General features: G+C 39.2%; 3 protein-coding genes across 4 annotated transcripts; all 3 read right to left on the reverse strand.

The window, feature by feature from the left end:
* Positions 1 to 51: 51 nt before the first annotated feature.
* Positions 52 to 4,231, reverse strand: cib3 (calcium and integrin binding family member 3). 2 transcript variants are annotated; one of them, XM_067606349.1, is made up of 6 exons: positions 4,181 to 4,231; positions 3,184 to 3,218; positions 2,680 to 2,791; positions 2,004 to 2,151; positions 731 to 926; positions 52 to 633 (listed from the first exon to the last, which is right to left on the reverse strand). In XM_067606349.1, exons 1-6 carry the CDS (start codon positions 4,229 to 4,231, stop codon positions 612 to 614), a joined length of 564 nt encoding a protein of 187 aa, XP_067462450.1. In that variant the 3' UTR covers positions 52 to 611. The 2 variants fall into 2 exon arrangements, with proteins under 2 accessions (XP_067462450.1, XP_067462451.1); XM_067606350.1 differs by lacking the exons at positions 2,680 to 2,791; positions 3,184 to 3,218.
* Positions 4,232 to 8,351: 4,120 nt separating this feature from the next.
* Positions 8,352 to 11,146, reverse strand: admp (anti-dorsalizing morphogenic protein). Its single transcript, XM_067604670.1, has 5 exons — positions 10,320 to 11,146; positions 10,077 to 10,213; positions 9,842 to 9,964; positions 9,546 to 9,735; positions 8,352 to 9,002 (listed from the first exon to the last, which is right to left on the reverse strand). The coding sequence occupies exons 1-5, from the start codon at positions 10,732 to 10,734 to the stop codon at positions 8,578 to 8,580; spliced, it is 1,290 nt and encodes a 429-aa protein (XP_067460771.1). The 5' UTR covers positions 10,735 to 11,146; the 3' UTR covers positions 8,352 to 8,577.
* A 1,112-nt stretch (positions 11,147 to 12,258) lies between these two features.
* Positions 12,259 to 17,268, reverse strand: pnhd (pinhead). The gene is made up of 7 exons (XM_067604671.1): positions 16,551 to 17,268; positions 15,941 to 16,039; positions 15,616 to 15,755; positions 15,009 to 15,285; positions 14,136 to 14,317; positions 13,212 to 13,270; positions 12,259 to 12,583 (listed from the first exon to the last, which is right to left on the reverse strand). The coding sequence occupies exons 1-7, from the start codon at positions 16,600 to 16,602 to the stop codon at positions 12,433 to 12,435; spliced, it is 960 nt and encodes a 319-aa protein (XP_067460772.1). The 5' UTR covers positions 16,603 to 17,268; the 3' UTR covers positions 12,259 to 12,432.
* Positions 17,269 to 18,177: the final 909 nt, after the last annotated feature.

Consider the following 18,177-nt stretch of genomic DNA (forward strand, 5'->3'; position numbering starts at 1 on the left):
ACAGTCCCACAATGGAGCTTCATGATAAATGCCTCTCCCTTTATTGGCCCGCTATGACCCACTGGAATATTCTGGCATGTGTTTCTTTTATAGTGTGGTGTAACTGAATCCCTTTAGATTCAAAACACAAATCTACTGCTGATGGTCACAACTAATGAGCCCTGACTTTGATGGATTGGCTGGCGCAGCCACCCGATGATAGACCAGCAGCTGCAGCGTGACCTGTGTTATTTCTGCAGCTGCCACGATAGAAGACAAATCGGATGTGGGCCGGTTATGGAGTAATGCTCCGTCGAAATGTTGGGTCTTTTTGTGATTTTATTACAAGTTAAACAAATCCAAGCTGTCAACAGAAATGTTCCCATTAGAGACAAGATAATTCTGGGTGATAAATGTCAAAGTCTGATAAACTTGGAAGAAGAGGTTTTGTTTTTACAAAATACAGATGAGCAGAAATGTTAATGTTCCCATGACAAGACGTTCATTATACTGTATACAACTGTTGTTTTTTAGCTGAGACATCAGGATTCTTCCACTTCCCAGACAGTCTGTTATTATAAGTCCATCCTTAGGTGCTCTTCTAATTAAGAAAGGCACATTGCTTTATTTCCTTATATCCTTATGTGGAAGGTGCTGTGAACAACAAAATGGGTAAATGCACAACAAATATCACTATATTTTTCATGTATTGTGTGAGTTAAACCTTTATGGCATGATAAATGGTTGCTACCTGAGGAAGTCTGGGGCTCGGACTATCATGTGCTGGAAGTCCTCCAGTGACAGACGTCCGTCATTGTCCAGGTCGGCTTCATCTATCACCTTCTCACACACCATCCTCACCTCGTCCTCTGTCAGCTCGTTACGTGTCAGCTTGTTGAGCGTCTTCTCCAAGTCAGACTTGCAGATGAAGTCGTCATTGTTGAAATCTTGCAACCAAAAAAAAAAAAAAGAAGAATTAGGATATATCTAAAGGTGAAATGATTGATAAGACAAATTAATCTGCAACAATTTGATAATTGTTTTAGACAAAAATAGCAAAAATTCGGTTGGTTTTCTTATATGATGTTAAACTAAATATGTTTGGGTGTTTAAATTAATGTTGATAGGACAAAACAAGTAATTTGAATATGTCCACATGGGCTTTGATGGACATGTTATGGACTAAATGATTAATCAAGAAAATAATCCTAAAATTGTAAAGATTGATTGATAATCAAACAAGTAATCTAGATGTGTTGTAGCTCTAGAGATATCCATCACATAAAATGAACTAATTCTCAGTCGGGGTTACTTTTGTTTACATCTCTAAATATCTGTTTTTGCAGCTGACATTTTGTGACAATATTCAGTGTATTCAAATTTAAAATATAAAAGAAATCATAAAGAATATGTTTCCCTCCTAATTTAATTGTAAGTTAATGTTTAGACATTGATTAAACGTATTTGTCATGAGTTACATATTCATGCATCATTAGAAAGGTCATTTTCAAGTATCTGAGTCTTGTTCACCATTATGCAGCTATACATTTACAGTATTTCACCCTCCACCGTTGACCTGAATAATGAATGAAAAATTTCCTTGACCCATGATGACCACGGCGATGTGTATGTAACTTCTTCATCTGTCAGCATTTGTTAATTAGGGGCACTGAGGGGGCTGAGCAGATACTGGTCTTTGACAAGCTCTTTGCCTCCATAATGGGCTGGTTAATCATTTATAACATCCTATAGACCATCCGTCATGCTTAAAGCTCCATAATGCTTCACCGTGTCCCCTTTTCAGATGCTTACACCATATTAAAACCCTTGTTTCATAAACTTATTGGGGAAATATTAACAGTAAAAATTTATACAAGGGATTGAATGATTTTGTTGCACAAAATTGGGGTCTTTTTTGGTTGGTTTGTGTGTTTTTTACATGTGTTATGGAATAAAGCTAGAAAACTTGTTTGGAACTCCTTGATTTGATTTTAAAAACTGTACCGTTTCTTCAGATATGTTACCATAAATCTTGAAAGCGTAGTAGGCCTTGAGGTCACGCGGGGCCATCTCACTCAGGACCGAGAACATGTCCAAGAAGTCGTCCAATGTCATGTTTCCTTCTCCGTCCTCGGAGAAAACCTCAGCGATCCTCTGACGAAATGGGTTGTCCTGGACAGCATGGAACCAGAACTTTAAAGAAAGTCTGACAAAACTTCTGTGAACAATTCATACAGACTTGTGAACTGCTGCTCGGTGAGATACTGCAGGATTCGATGGCTTCCTGTCACTCATTTTGATTTATATCTCATATTCTTGTCTTATGTGCAGTGAACCCCACAAGCATAGAAAGTTCTTTATCTTACTTAAGATAAGTTGTAATTATGTCACAATTTGGAATAAGGAATGACGATAAGGAGGAAGTATAATCCTCATGGTCTCACTCTCCCTTTCTCAAGACATGTCAGTGACCGCTGTGTTAACACACCTGTTTACCGTACTGTCATTGTGTAAAGAGGCATATAATTGACCCATTTCCAGCAAATGTGCCCTGAGGGACCCACTAGCATTCTTCAAGTTTAAAGGAGTCGGGTAACATATAACCTTTCAAAGAATTCTGTCGATTAGTTGGCCATTAATTATGGATTGGGAACACAGGGAGAGCGGGTCTGCAGGGTGTGCGTGGAGCGGTGGGTCTACCTTCAGCTCTGGCATGCTGCCAATCAGTTCATATGGTAACTTCACATCTGGGTGGTTGGTGTAGTCAAGGGGAACGAGCTGCGGTGCCAAATCCCGATACCGATAGAACAGTCTGGAGTAGGGAAAGGTTTAAAAAATTTACTTTCACTGTTGAATTACAAGATATTATATAGTTGTGTATTAATGAGGAGCAATTGGTATTAAAGAAAAGTTGTGTTGGTATTATCCATCTGATATAGAAGCTTGTTTTTCTGAAAACACAGAAGAAATTTGATAAATTTCACTACAATAAAGTTCCCTCAGTGTTTTATAAAAGCAATATTTTACAAGTAATAATTTAAATACCATGTGATCTCAGTGGTAGCCCCCACAGTAGGACAGGTCTCCTGATACTGTAGTTTAGAGTTACAGTTTGGTATTGTGCAGATCAGAACAAAATACACCAACAATGACTCATGATTTAGTACTATTTCCATATCAGTGTAAACAAAATAATCTTCTCACCTGAGAATTTCCTTTCTTGTAAAATATGTACAGTCCTGCAAATACAATCAGATCATGGTGGGAAAGTGCAGTTATTACCAAGACTGTTAAGATGCAGCTGTTCTTATACAGTATGATGATAAACTATCTGTTTAGCACAGTAGCGGAAGAATTATTCACATCATGTAGTAGCTGAACTATAAAAACATTTCAAATTCCAATATAATAATATTCCAAGTTTCAGACATTTATCACCCAGTTTTGTTTAACAGTAGAATTATCTTGTCTCTAATGGGAACATTTCCGTTGACAGCTTGGATTTGTTTAACTTGTAATAAAATCGCAAAAAGACCAGGAGCACAGGTCACGGTGCAGCTGCTGGTCTATTATGCAAATAAAAATACCTATATGTATAGTAAAAGTACAGAAGAAATGGTAACAAAATGTACTTTAAGTATACAAAGTAATAGTAGTAATTATGCAGAATGTCAGTGTTGTGTTATATCTTTGGTTTATTATTATTGATGAATTAACATGTAAGAAGTACTTTAATGCTTTAATCATACATTCTATGCTTTCTATTCTATGCTTTGTTTCTACGTTTGAAATGAATATTAGTGGCATCAAATGGAAATACTCAAATCCAGTATTTGAATAAGTGTACAACTTTATCTTCCACTACTGGTTTTACATGCAAACATATTTCATAATTAAACATTTTAACATTTAAACAAAAAGAAGAAATTCTATGCATTTTCTCATAAACTTTGGACTTCAAATTTCCTTAAAATATGATGTCAACAATTAAAGTCAGGAAACGTTTGAGCTAGTTCAAAACCATCCTGAAGGAGGCACCACATGACCCTGGATCATCATTTCAAACAAAGAAGTTTGTTAGAGCCTCTTTTGTGTATTTAACTTTGTTTACAGATGACCAGTAGTTATTGATAAGAGAAGGACCATTTAAACTGACGGAGGATAATGTTCTCTTGCAGTAAGAAACAGGAGCAACACCAACCTGATAAGCATCGAGCTGCTGCGCTGTAAAGGTGGTCTGTTTATTTCCCATGTCTGAGCACGCAAACACCGAGCCTCAGGTCCATCGCTGCTCCAGCATCAAGTGCTTTTTTAGGGTGTGTGGATATGTCAGATATGAAATACTGGGACAAAAGGAAGCCAGAGCCAAAGAGGAGATCAGGTGTCGGGCTGCCACAGGGCCCTTTGGTCCCCATTATAATGGCAGCATTTCATCGTTTTCTCCATTGTGAATAGAAGCCCCTTTGACAATGAACAAGGGCTGTCGTCCAGCATCATGCCAAGTGGTATCAACCCTCTTTAGTGCCACTCTATGGCCAACGCCTTGGTCACTGCTCAGGTTACACTCTTTAGAGACAGGGTTTTTGTCGTGGGCAAATAGAGTTTTTGATGGGACACAAGTTTGGTTTTCGGCTGGGATCTTTATTTTTGGACATTTATCCTATAATTTAATACATTTTCAAGTTCAGTTTTAGAACAGACATTGAATATCTGATCTTATCTGACCAAACTTGAAAATGTATTCACTTTGCACAATACTTAGGCAACCAGACCCGAGGCACTAAAATAAAACACTGCCTTTGATTGTTCAATTATAAATTATGATAGCAGAAGTACAGTTGCACTCCAGGACACATGTATGGATTCCAACTTTTCCTCACTCTCTTGTGCTTGGCATAAGAGACAAGGAAGATATTAAGCAGCACTATCAATGCTTTATAGTCACACAAAGACAGCTTAAATTTGCTTATCAATTTATACATTTCCTTTAGAAAATCCTATGTGAATTAGTTTTGTCAGTACAACCCGACCTGGTGTTCAGGACCACTCAAGAGGTCAGGGGTCACCAGATACTTTTATTACACAAAATAATGTTTTATTCTGATTTTTTGTTTTTTTGTTTTTCTTGAAATGTTTTGTCCAATAGCCCCAGGAATTACATCCATATTGGATAATTCTGCATCTTTCAATTTATGTCACATGCCGATGTTTAGTGACATTGCAGGAAGTAGCGTACCCTGCATGAAGCGAGGTGGACTTTAAGGGTGTGCAGGTTTGATGTTTTTCATGACATTTCATGAAAGAGACAGAAGACACAGAAGAAGCTCTGCAGTCCAGTAACATGACAGCCAGTGTCATTAAACTTTTCCTGGAGAGCTGCTGATGAGGATGCTGGAGATGTTGATGCTTCTAGTCAGATGGCAGGTTGGACGTCAACTTTTATATTAAAGCAAAATTACAGGATAAATCCCTGAATGTTAACACATGTGCCACAAAAAGCCTTCCAGATAACCCACATTGTTAATCAAACCTTGCCAATAAAATGTTTGATCTAGTGATGTCATATCCGCAGTTTAACATTATCTGCCTGTGTCTAAGCCTATTTGCTGAGGGGGAAAAAATATTAGAAACCATCCCAATAAAATGCAGTCTAATCCAGCAACACCATTAACTACAGCCTAAGACTAAATGTTATAAGCTTCACAGATGTAGGATTCATTGTAGGGCTGTTTTATATGATTGTATTTAATTGTACAGGTGTATCGGTAACTCAGTATATGTCTTTGTTTTAGTTTACTATTGTAAATGATGAAACCACTGTACAAAATGTTCAAGTAAGAGTATGTTTACCACGTCAAAATGTTTTCCTTGTATTTGCATGCTTGTTGTTATATACTGTAAAAAGTAATTGCAGGTAAAACTGAAAATCTTGCTCCATTTTTAAAACATCATTTCAGGGAACACATTGATTATTAACAAATCAGAAAACACAACAACAAAATGAATGATGTTTTAAGTTTTGTTGTGTTTTCTGAAATGTTGTGTTTTGCACCTCTGAGCCATCGTACTTATATTGCAAAATGATAGTAATTCAACATGGGATTACATTCATAAATTATAACATCTTATTATTTCAGTTATGTTATCTGTAGACAGAAAGGCTATTACTTGATGCCCCTCCGGCTTGTTCTTATCCAGCCGGGGAGATCAACTGGGAACACCTCAGTGTCCTCTGGTGGTAAAGTGGGGTCTGTGCAGACTGTGGATGCATTTCTGCATCTCATCAGGTGTGCTGAGAGAGTATCATGACTTGTAAAGGCATTACTGGGACCACTATAGATGACACAGTGCTGATGCCAGGCACTTCAGATAGGGTCATTATTTTGGGTTTACTGATCTTCTGCATCACCTTCAGCCTCATCCTGGGCAGTATGGAGAATAAGGGAAAACCTCTGAGGGACTTCTTTGACTGACTGAATAAAGCTACCATGCATCTGGTGAACATCGTCATCTGGTAAGAGCAAGAAAACTAACATGTGGCATTTTAAAGTTTGAAATGTCAATGAAGTTAAAATATGCCCTTACTGTTGCCCCATACAGTGAATTTACTTTACTAAAGCGCCTTCTCTGTTTCTCACTTCTCTCCAACAGGTTTTCTCCAGTAGGAATTCTCTTCCTTGTTGGAGGGCAGATTTTGAAGCTGAAAGACATCGGAGTGACACGTCAGCAAGTTGTCATGTGTACTTTCACTGTGATCACTGGCCTGCTAATCCACAGCTTCTTCACCCTTCCCCTCATCTATATTATTGTGACATGTAAGAATCCCTTCAGGTTTGTGGTTGGTCTTCCATTCTTCATTTACAAAGAGAAATAAAAATATCAAGTGGGCGACCAGGCCAACAAGCTCCAAGCTTTTCTGGTTGTGAGACAATACAAAACAAACACTGCAGAAGTCAGATTGCAGATTTGAAAATGGGATTTTTTCATAGTTCTGTAACACTACCATCACCTGTTGCTGTCTGCAGAGGAATCTCAACATAGATAAACAGACAACACGCTTCATGCTTCCTATAGGAGCCCACCATGACCATGGATGGTACAGCACTCTGCCTCCATATTCATAGCACAAATCTCACTGACTTTACACAATGCAATTAATTACGATCAAACTTGTTCAGTTTTCAGCCTGATTGCATTTTCAAACACATTAGACTCGGTTGCAGTCAAGTCATGCTTACAAGTTCCTAACCTCAGCTTTTCCTGGATGCTTGTCGACAGAGATCATTTGAGGATGACCGCCAAAGTGCTGGCACTGGGTATTGGTGTGGGTATAGTGCAGCATCTGTGCAGACATGAGTTGCGTTCATGAGTGACATGAGTTCAAGTCCTGAAGAAGAATGTTTGGTGAAAGAAAACTGAGTGATACCTGCTGACTGAGCCGAGCCATGATGCCGAACTTCATGTTCTTCAAACAACAGGTCTTAGTTTTTGATTCAAGCACAGTTCATGTTAAGGAAACATATGATGGAATCAGTAACTACTATCAATATACGATTCCTAATGTACAACTACAAACACTTTAATTACATGAAAAACATATGAAGCTTGTCTTGATATACAGTAGTTATTGTATCCTATATTATTTGACTGCCCTCCTCATAACAAACGTTCCAGTAAAATTTATAAATTCAATCAATTAATCAATTTTTATTGGGCAATGGGTATATTTTGTGTGATAAAATCCATCCCTTTACAGAAAATGAAAACAATGTCAGGAAAAGATCTGACCTAATGTAAAAGAACTACAATGTTTTGATAATGTTTCACTATACTCTACATTATACATTACACAACTTCATTAACAGGATGTTGAGTTTCTATCGTAATTTCAGCCATAAAAGACTGAAATTGCAGAGATTCAATTTACAGCATTTTTGTAAGAAAAGAAAATTTGGGCCACAGGGACAGAAAATTAATTCTTTAGTGGAGTTTTTGTGGAGGGAATACATCCTGTGTATCCCCATGCGGCCATGAAGTCCCTTATATGCAATAACATAATAATCTCAACATATTATCTGCAAGGGATTTAGTTTGAAATGGGCTGGTTGCAGAAAATACTGGCATTTTTAATGTTTTTTTCATTTCAGCTTTCATTGTTTCTTAATGGAAATACTGCAAGATTGAGCAGCATTGTTCCAGCACATGTTTTTGAGTATTTGACTCAAATTAAATGAAGGACATTTTTGACTAATTGTTGTATGATTTTGGCAGCTAAATATTTAGCTGCCCTGACATAAAAATCAAGAATAATGTCATATTTTTCAGTGAAAACGATTTTGAAAATATTTTTTTTTACACCATTTATTCTGACTGCATAATCATTCACAACAGAAAACATAAAATATACACATTTACATCTTTCACATGATATCACTTCTATCACTGTCATATATTATAATTTTTGCTTATTTACATATATTACAATGCCACATGTGGGACTCAGCACACGTTAGTTGAGTTTTAAAGGGCAGCTTGTACCAAAACCCGATTTACATTTTTAATCTGTGCAGCCCGACACCAGTGACCAGTTAAGAGTCGTCAGTGGCAGCCGCAGCTTCCAGCCACCATGTCGTTATACTGTTTCAGCACAACATTCTCATCATCATCGAAGTATAGCAAGTTGATGGAGAAGAGCTTGTCGGGCACGCAGCACGGTGTCTCGATGCCTTTGATCAGCTTCAGGGCGTTGATGATGGACTGGACGGTGGCGTGGTTGGTCGGCCTCATGTTCTGACCCAGAGGGAAGGGGCAGGAGCCTTTGCAGTGGTATGCATTGTAACCACGGGGAGACACAATCCAGCCTGACCAGCCGATTTCCTCAAAGTCCACGTAGAGGGGCAGGCGCTGGCAGGGCATAGACACACTTTCCTCCTCGCTGTAGTCCAGGGAGCGGGCGCTGCGGGAGGACGGACCGGATATGGGGGCCTGGGGCAGGCTGGAAGTGGCTGCGGTGTCGTTTGGATCTGGTGAAGGAAAACACATTATTTTATATATTCTAAGAGTTACAGCAGGTTCCCAAAATGCAGAGTTAAGGAATGTAGTGGGTGAGTAGGGGGACAGCAGGTCCTTTAAAGAGTTTGGAGGAAACTGTCATTGATATTCCTAAAAATTGATCTTATTCTAATACCAGGTTTGGTTAAAAATGTTCTCACCAGGCAGATTTTGAACAGCAAACACCCAATGAAAGTGTGGTTTTGAGCATTAGACGCCTGACTTTACTTTAGAAACGCATGTGATAATTGATCTGTAAATTAATAGGTTTGCAAAGGAGGTAAAGACATTTTCGAGTTGTAAATGGGAAAAGGGAAATTCTTGTCACAGATGGAATGATGATGATAAGTTAGAGAGAGGAGATGGAGGGTGAGGAGTTTCCCTAAGCCCCCATAATTCTTATCTACACCCCTGCTTATCAGCAAAATGCCTGCACTTGTTATTTTACTATCACTGGGCATGACTTGATCAATCAACAGAGCGGCACTACAGATAACACAATCAACAAGTCTCACCTGTGCTCTCAAGAGTGGTGGCGCGGCGGCCATCATCAGTGAAGAGGACCAGCATGGGCTGCTTGCTCTGGTGGTGGTTGCGTCCTGAAGCAAAGCGGATCAGTTTCATTTCCATCGGGCTTCCTCCCAGGGTCCGAACCACCACATGAAGCCCCAGGTTACTGCCCTCATCTACCATCCAGGAGCGGACCTTCATAAAGAAGTTCACATAAGTCAATTAAAAGACATTTAGGCAGCTGTGATCAGAATTCAACTACAGTAGTTAATGCAGGCCTTGTAGATAAGTGGATACTTACAGCTTGTGTAATGGTGAACACCTCCCAACCAGTAGAGTGGACTGGGATGAGTCGAGAAGACAGCAGCTTCCTCTCCTGTGTGTTGTTGTTTTTGGTGGTGTCAAGCAGCTGATAAACACTCACCTGAGTAAAACAGAGTTAATGTAGACAGAATTAGTCACATCCAAGGTTGAAATTTGCATCAGATCATTCAGTTATCCAGATTTTTAATGATTTTACTTTATGCTTTACATACCTGGCAGAAATGATGTCTGTTGAACGTCAGTGTTGCCTGAGGTCGCAGCTTGAAAAGATGGAGCTCTGCAGTGAGAATCTTCTCGGTTCTTGCAACAGTGGACAAATTGAACCTGAACTCCACCTGTTCACTGCGCACTGCAATGGAAATTACACATCATTAGAGACCAGAACAAACGTGACTACATTTCATTTGTCTTCAGCTGCCAGTTTCAAACGCATGCATGCACGAATCTGATCTTACATTTGTCAAAGAAACTGCGGACAGTATTCCCCTCCAGAAGATAAGGATCCTTGGTCACACCGTCCACATCAGCTACCGTGTTGTACAGATCGAGCATATACTGAGGTGGCTGCTTGTGTCCATGGATAGCAGGGGGGTCCTCCATCCCAAAAACCTCCAGAAGTCTCTTTATGGCAGCTGAGCGGACTTCCTCTGGCTCATTCTCGGCGGTGAAATGATTCTCCAGGTAGTTGAGCGAAGGCCGTGCAGCAGTGCACACCAAGATGGCAAAGCTGATCACAAACATCAACATATCTGAGCCGCGAGTAGTTTCCTGGTGCATCGGTGTCTTCAAACCACACAGCCAGCCAGCAACTTGGAGTTGGAGTGACTGCAGTGTCCAGGAAGCTCGACTTTTTATATCAAATACCCCCATTCCCTCTTCAGTGCCCCCCAAACCCTTGGTAAACAGTAGTAAAGATGCTATTTGGTCGCAAATGTAAATCACCAATCAGCGAATGTAAAGGGAGACTAATGGCGGTGTTAACAAGGTGTGAACCCGATTGTAGATTTTATTCAAGCCCATTGTCTCCACGTCTGGCAATAAAGCCTCAAATAAACTAAATTCAGCTCGACACTTAACGACGAGAGAGTGTATTGTTTTTGGAACATAGGTTTTGTCTGATTTATCAATTTATAGTGGAAGAAAATGTGATACAGTGGAGGGAATAAACTTTGAGCTGATCTCATGAGGAAGTGCTCTCGCCGTGGGAGGTTAACTGCGCCCAAATGAATCCATTAATTTAGAATAATGGGCACAGTGTCTTAGGTGGAAACCAATTACTTCGATAAAGAGAAGGGTGTCGCTGGCTACACGTCTTGAGATTTACATAACTGCTTATTCAGTTACAGCTGGATAATCATCAAATTTGAAGTTTTCTATTTGTAAAAGCATCCAAACTCCATCTGGTCTGACCTCCTGCGTGGCGGTGGTAAAAATGTTATTAAACCTGAAAGAAATTTCAACTGACATCATTTTCTTCGCACACTTTGGAGCAGATTTACATCTCCTAGAGATTTAGGCACTGTGTCTCATACTGACTGTGGGAGGTAAACTATAAACTGTGAGTCTAGATGCAGAGTTTATCGCCATCACCTCTCTACGTGCAGAAATATCAAATAATTAAGTGCTTCTCAAAATTTTACATCAATTCTGACTTCAGAAGTCCACTTTTTATTCTTTAAACCTGCTTGTTTTCACTTATTCTTTAAAGCCAACTCAATTTATCTCTAGGGAACTCAGGAATGGCGCACTGTGCCATTTGGTGCTTTTGATCCTTACGCACAATTACGCACGAGCAAAAGACAGATTGGGACAGCAAAAAAGTTCCCCCACTGTAGTAAACGTTTAAGGCATCAAAGTATTTTTGTACATGACACCTTGCAAGCAAGCCATAAAACTTCTTGTCTTTAGAAGACACAGAAAACTGTGACACAAACGTGTTGTTTCACACGTTTATATCAAAATAAGGACCTATTGACTCTTTGCACGTGTGTTTTTTCAAAGGGACATTTGCTAAATTGGTTGGCTTTTCATGTTGTCCTTCCTTGTGTTTCTTCAAAGCTTCATCCTGGCTCTTTCAAACTTAAGAGTCTGATACTGATTAAAATTTAGATTCAGATTCAGATTTCATAAATTCTTGTCTTCAAAGTTTGAATGATGATCTTTTCAGGCCGGTTGATACTTGCTTGTGTTTCTTTTGAATGAACTTGTTTTCTACCCTCAAACCAGAATTTTATATATTAATTACATTCATTACATTCCTATACTAATCTGAAGGTGGACCAGTGTAATTTTCTTAGTAATATTCCAGGGATAACTTTCCAAAATGTTTTATTTGCAGTTTGTGCAAAATGTGTTGTACAATAACAAGTCCTCACAGATTGTTATGGTATTAAATTTATTTACAAAATTAGGATTTTACATATATTACATATAATACAATAATACTTTAGGGTAGCAAATTCTTGAACAAATGTCCCAGTTGTTTGATGGGGTTATGCAGCCACTGTGGGTCAAAGCTTTGGAGCTGAGTAGATCTTGGGAGTTGTTTTCCAGTAGGGGGAGCTATCTTCAGTTTTGGCAAAGGCAGGAAGTGATGGAGAGGACGGTGCGTATCTGTCCATGCTGGTTGAGGAAGCTGTTACTCTCATAGCCCTGAGGAACGCAGGAATTGGACTGTCTTTCAGTCCACAAGTGGCAAATTTCTGGATCAGATGGACTCCTGCAGCAGAAAAAAAACCATTTAAAATCACTTTATATATTGATCTTTCACAAAAACATCAATTAACATATAGCTTACTGTCAGTATCTCCAGTTAAACTGTGACTTTCAACTTAGTATGTGAAGATTTTTTGTCCTGTGAGTTTGTCTACTGATATTTTAAGTTTTTATTGTCTGTCTCAAATAGGAGGATTCCTGTTTAAACTTAAACTTATTATGATTCGTTCAATAATATGTTGACAATAACCTACAACCGAGCAATACATTAGATATTTGAATTAGTCCCAACTAGACCAGCAGTAATAAATTCAAAGTGCAACACTTTTCCTCCTTAGAATGTAACTATAATTACATGATGAAGGAACTATAAGCTATATTTTGAATGTGGACTTCTTATTATTTTCATATACTTAAGATAAAGTGGCATTAACACTGTTGGAAGTCTGCTACAATCACAAAGTAAAGCAGAAGGTATAAAAGGGACATTTGGTGTAGGAATTAACCTTAAAAGGCCAACATGCTGAGTGCAGAAGGTGTTAGAGCTCACAGGCAATTGTTATGAGAGGGGCAGAGGAGGTGTGTGTGTCTGTGTGTGTGTGTGTGTGTGTAGCAGCTGTGTTCATACTTACCTGAGAAGGCATCGGTTTCCTGTAGTGCAACCTCCCATACATCTGCCCACATCTATTTCCTGTGGAAAATTAGCAACACAGAGAGAGAGCAATCAGCTCACAGCTGGTCACAAATATTGACCCAGTAGAGTTGGTGGCCAGCTGCTGTTTAGCATGTTAACTGCTTTGATTCAACACCTGCAGGAGCCATTTGTGTTTGCACCTTTGCTGCTGAAGCAGAGCAGACGACCGAGACTAAATAGCTTCTCCAAGAATTCAACCTTAGTTGTCTTCATCAAGCCTTTCATTTATAGCAAATCTTCCTTTAAAATCACAAACAATGACTTTACATTTTTGTGGTACTGAGAGGGTTGCGAATGCACTTCGTAGGAAGTTCATTTAACGTGAGTTTGTTGACTGTTCTGAGCTGCTGAGAGGAGATTAATCCTTTTGTTTCCCCATTTGCTTCATGGCGTGACCCACAGTATAACACTATGACCCACAAAATGGTTTACATCAAGGTTTTAATCTTGTTTTCCTGCAGAAAAAACACAGCTGTGACTCTTCTTAAATCTCCCAATCTATCATGTGTATTGTTGTATATTGTGCACGAACTTCACATCCTGAAGTTCCTTCACACCAGGATGTGTGGTGCCAGCCAGTGGATTAGCTTGATTAAGTGCTGTCTTCCACACATGCGTCTGATGAATAAAAATACTTCATTACTGTCTGGCACCCAAGTACTCCCCCCATTTCCTCTCATCTTGATCACAAAGGATAGTGTGAAAGCAGCATCACCAGTGAATCACTCTGCTAGTGTTACTTATGCCATGCTAATCAAAGATAAAAAAAAACTTTAAAGGCTGGATTCAAATATAAATCTGAAGTAGGGTATATTGGGAATAAATGTGGAAAAAAAGAAGAGTCTATGTTTTAGTGACTTACTTTGAGTCTCTCCTCTTTGACTCCGTCCGCATGGTGGACTATTTCATAGTAATACTCCACATACGGGACCCTGTAGCAGCTCTCCTTCAGCTCACAGGCCGCGACTGTCTGGATGAGATCCACTTTGTTGGGAGTTTCCACCAATGCTGAGTCAAACTTTGTGGGAACACAGGAAAATCCCTCTGTGATTGAGTGATAAGTGAAAAGTTAGAGCCAAACGAGGAGGAAGATGATCCAAATTATAATCCAAACGTAAACAAAAACATTGTCCCGCCTCAGGAAAATTCAAACCACAGGATAAGCTCTTGACTGTTTTTCCCCTGATGCTGTCAAATGTTTGTTTACATCAGTCACGTCTCAACACCCAGCAGAAAAAGTGGCCTATTTATTCAATTAGGCATAAAAATGATTCATTGCTACATAAAACTATTCAATGATGAATTTGAATTTGGTTAAAATGTTTGAATGATGAACCCTATCAGTTCAGTAAATAGTGGTGAATCCAGTGTAGACTGTGTTGAACTCAATGTGTAATAATGCATTAACACAGTGACACTGTACCCTTTTTATCAGGGTAGTTTTGTTGGTGGAAATGCACTAAAACAAAAAGTTGAAATTCATTTAATTTGGGTGTAAAGTTTTGTCTTTTCCAATGAAACCTGCTTAAAGATGTTTTTTGCATTGTTGAAACTACATTAAAACCCACTGAAACCATATTTCTATATTTTATGGGAACTTCCTGTCTCTCAGTCAAGCGTTTTACATGTGATGAGCTGATCTTCTGTTGAGCATCCCTTCCTGTTTGGGTTGTTGTTTTAGGCGGACAGGTAAAGACACACACACACACACACACACACACACACACACACACACCTGGAGAGCCCTTGGACCGGGAGCATCCTCCCACGTCGATGACTGTCTCATACGGCGTCTCGGAGTAATAAGTCCTCAGTGCGGGGACACGGATGCACTGGGTCAGCTTGATCTCACAGTGGCACTCCTCGATGACCTCCACCTCCCGGGGCCCCTCGAACAGAAGCACCCGGTCCACGCGCATCCCGGTCGGCTCACATACCTGGTTCAGCCCGCAGGAGGGCAGCTGCTTCAGCGGCTCTGAGCTCTCTGCAGCAGCAGCTCCGCGCGTCCGCAACTTTTGTGAGGGGAGAGAAATTATTTGTTAGGCAAGTCGAAACATGTTTTTGTGCCTTTAAATAGTGCAAATGTTCTAAGTTGGTATATTTTTATTGCGTGGTTTATACAGAGCTCCCCAACAGTTTATATTGACCTTGCAAAATAAGATTCCGCGTATTTTGGTAATTTATTTGCATTAGTACTGATATTTCGCATAAATCTTATATGTTTTATGATACACTGACAACATGTAAGTCAATAAAGTAGCCTTGACAGATAATCACAAAGTTGCAGCGCACCCCTGTGGTGGTTTTGGGGAACTGCATCTGGGGAACTGCCCATCACTTACTTTTTTGCTCCTGAGAAATTCCAGCATTGAGGAATGTTTTGAGGATTCCTGCTGTCCTGCTTCATGTGATGGCCTAGGTGCCCCCCCACAGTGAGACCTGCACATTCCCACATCCACACTGACAGGACTCCCAGAGATGTCTGAGGAGAGAAAAAAGCAAAAGATATTCGGTTTTAGACAGGAATGATTATTATTACAGTGGTTATTATTTAATTCTTTGCTTTTAAATTTCCATCACACATGCATTTGATTGCAAATTAAAACTCATGTGTTTTACTGATGGCCAAAGATGATCATGACCATGTGGAGAAATGTGGGGCTTTACCTTGGCCGATATAGACAAAGTGGCTCTGTCTTTTGCAGCACACTCTCTGTGAGAACAGGTTTCTGTGATCTGTGATGTGTTTGCTCAACACTCCCGTTGCTGGAAAACATAACACAAACACTATTCAGTGTCTTGACATTGTTATAATATTACTTGAGAAGGAGTCAGCATTCTTTTTTGTAAGATGCTATCACAGTATTTTTTTACAACAAGTTAAACACTTGAACACAACAGTGTAAGGATCTAAGTACTTTCACATCATTGGTTGACAATAAAAAACATTCATCAGGATTATTTTAGCCCAAATACAAAATATTTCTAGAGAAAAGATTTTTAAAAAGTGTTTACTCTCAATTACATAATTTCAAAAAATCTTAATATCACATCTAATATGTTTTGGATGTGCAAGAAAAAAAACAGTTTTAAAGTAATTTGACCCACCTCGCTCTGCAGATGCAGTTATACATGAGAAACACTTCTAATACTTATGCTTACCAGCCAAATAAATAGGGATTCGCAAGTACATTTGAGAAGACTGATGTCAGACCAGTTAGAGCATGTTTCTATATCAATGTCACAGCAGCAGTAGAATAGAGCAAACAGTACTTACAGGTCAGGTGGAGGGCACACAGGAGAAGAAGGCACAGTCTGAGTACATCCATGGCTTTAGTTCAAATCTGCTCGTCAGCTGCCAGATCCTGAGTGTCCCTGTTCTCGCTGACGCCTCTGATATTTATACGGGATCAAGATTCAACCCCAGATGTCACCTGAAAACAAGGTCTCAAAGTGGTGTGGAGTCAAAAAAAAAAAAAAAAAAGGGGAGAGCTAATCAAATTTCCATGCTGAATGCTTTGTGGTGATGGTGTTCTTACAGCCAGGGGCCACTTCAAAGGCGACCTCCAAAATAAAGCATTGAGTTTTCACCTCTTGTCTGTTTCTGCAGCAGAGAGGATCCAGTGGCTCGAGTGTGTCAACCAGGCCCGAGCTCACCCTAATGAAGTGCTTAAGTAGCCTTGAGCCATTAAAGCGGCGCTCATTCAAAGGCATTAATCATCTTTTATCTCAGGGGGAAGGTGTTTAGCACCTCTGACTTAAAACAAAACCTGACCCAAACACATAAACAGGATCAGCGTGGGGGCCTGAGCCTCCCCTTCAGAAAACTCCCAGCACCTTTGTGTTTATTCAACATGACACCAAATGGCCAGACCTCGCAGAACTGCCCTTCAAATCTCTGCCTCTTTTTCTCCTCAGAGGAAGGGGAAGGATTAAGAATAAAATACTATATATTGAAAATGCTTCCACACATGCAACTTTCTAAAATATAAGAAAAAACACAGTATAATAGGAAAAAGTCCAAGAATACACCAATTAAACATCTAAAAGGAGAAACCCTCTGTTTTATTCCTTTCCCAGACATCTTACATCATGTTTTTAAAAATCTTAACTTTAATCACAGGAAAAAAAAAAAAGTTTGCCTGTATAATAATCTCAGTATTTTACTGATTTCCCATTCATATCTTAATAAGGTGTTAGTCCGTCTTTGATGTGCTGATGTGATCCCCTCATTTTCACCAGGATCAACGGATCATCGTCGGGATAGTCATCAGCACTCAGACACCTTGATTAAGGTGACGCCTCGCTGCAGTTTCAATTGTTGATTCCTTTCTTTAAGTGCAAACAAATCACACTGAAATTCTATCATAATCCTGGTAAAACCCAGATTCTTAGTAATTAGTTGATTTAATTATCTAGATAATACAATATGAAAAAACTCTATAAAGTTGGCTTGAGTTTCAGGCCGTTAAGGGGGTTATGAAACTGTGATATTATTTATAATGTGAATATAATGTTGTGTTTTGTTTTGTTTCTGTCTGTTTGCAGCCTTATTTTAGAGGTTATCAGTTGAAACAGGCTATTAAGTTTGAGACTCACAACTAAAAAAAAAACATTGTGAGTTTGATAATATGACTCACAACTTATTAACAAATTAAACACTGTTATGTTGGCAAAGCTTAGTAGCTTTTCTGTTTTGATCACATCACATGACCTTCCTCATCAGATGAATTGTGGATGTTTAAATTTTCATTTTCTGAGCACTTTAATGACTTTTCTCCCACATTAGCTTTAAAGCTGAGATTGCTGAAAGTGTTTTCTTGAAATTGGAAACAGCAGATAGAAAAACAATCTAACAAAGACCATGTGATGTGATTGAAAGCTCCAGAACAGCTACTAATGGA

Source organism: Thunnus thynnus, chromosome 12 (assembly GCF_963924715.1).
Source record: "Thunnus thynnus chromosome 12, fThuThy2.1, whole genome shotgun sequence".
NCBI lineage: Eukaryota > Metazoa > Chordata > Actinopteri > Scombriformes > Scombridae > Thunnus > Thunnus thynnus.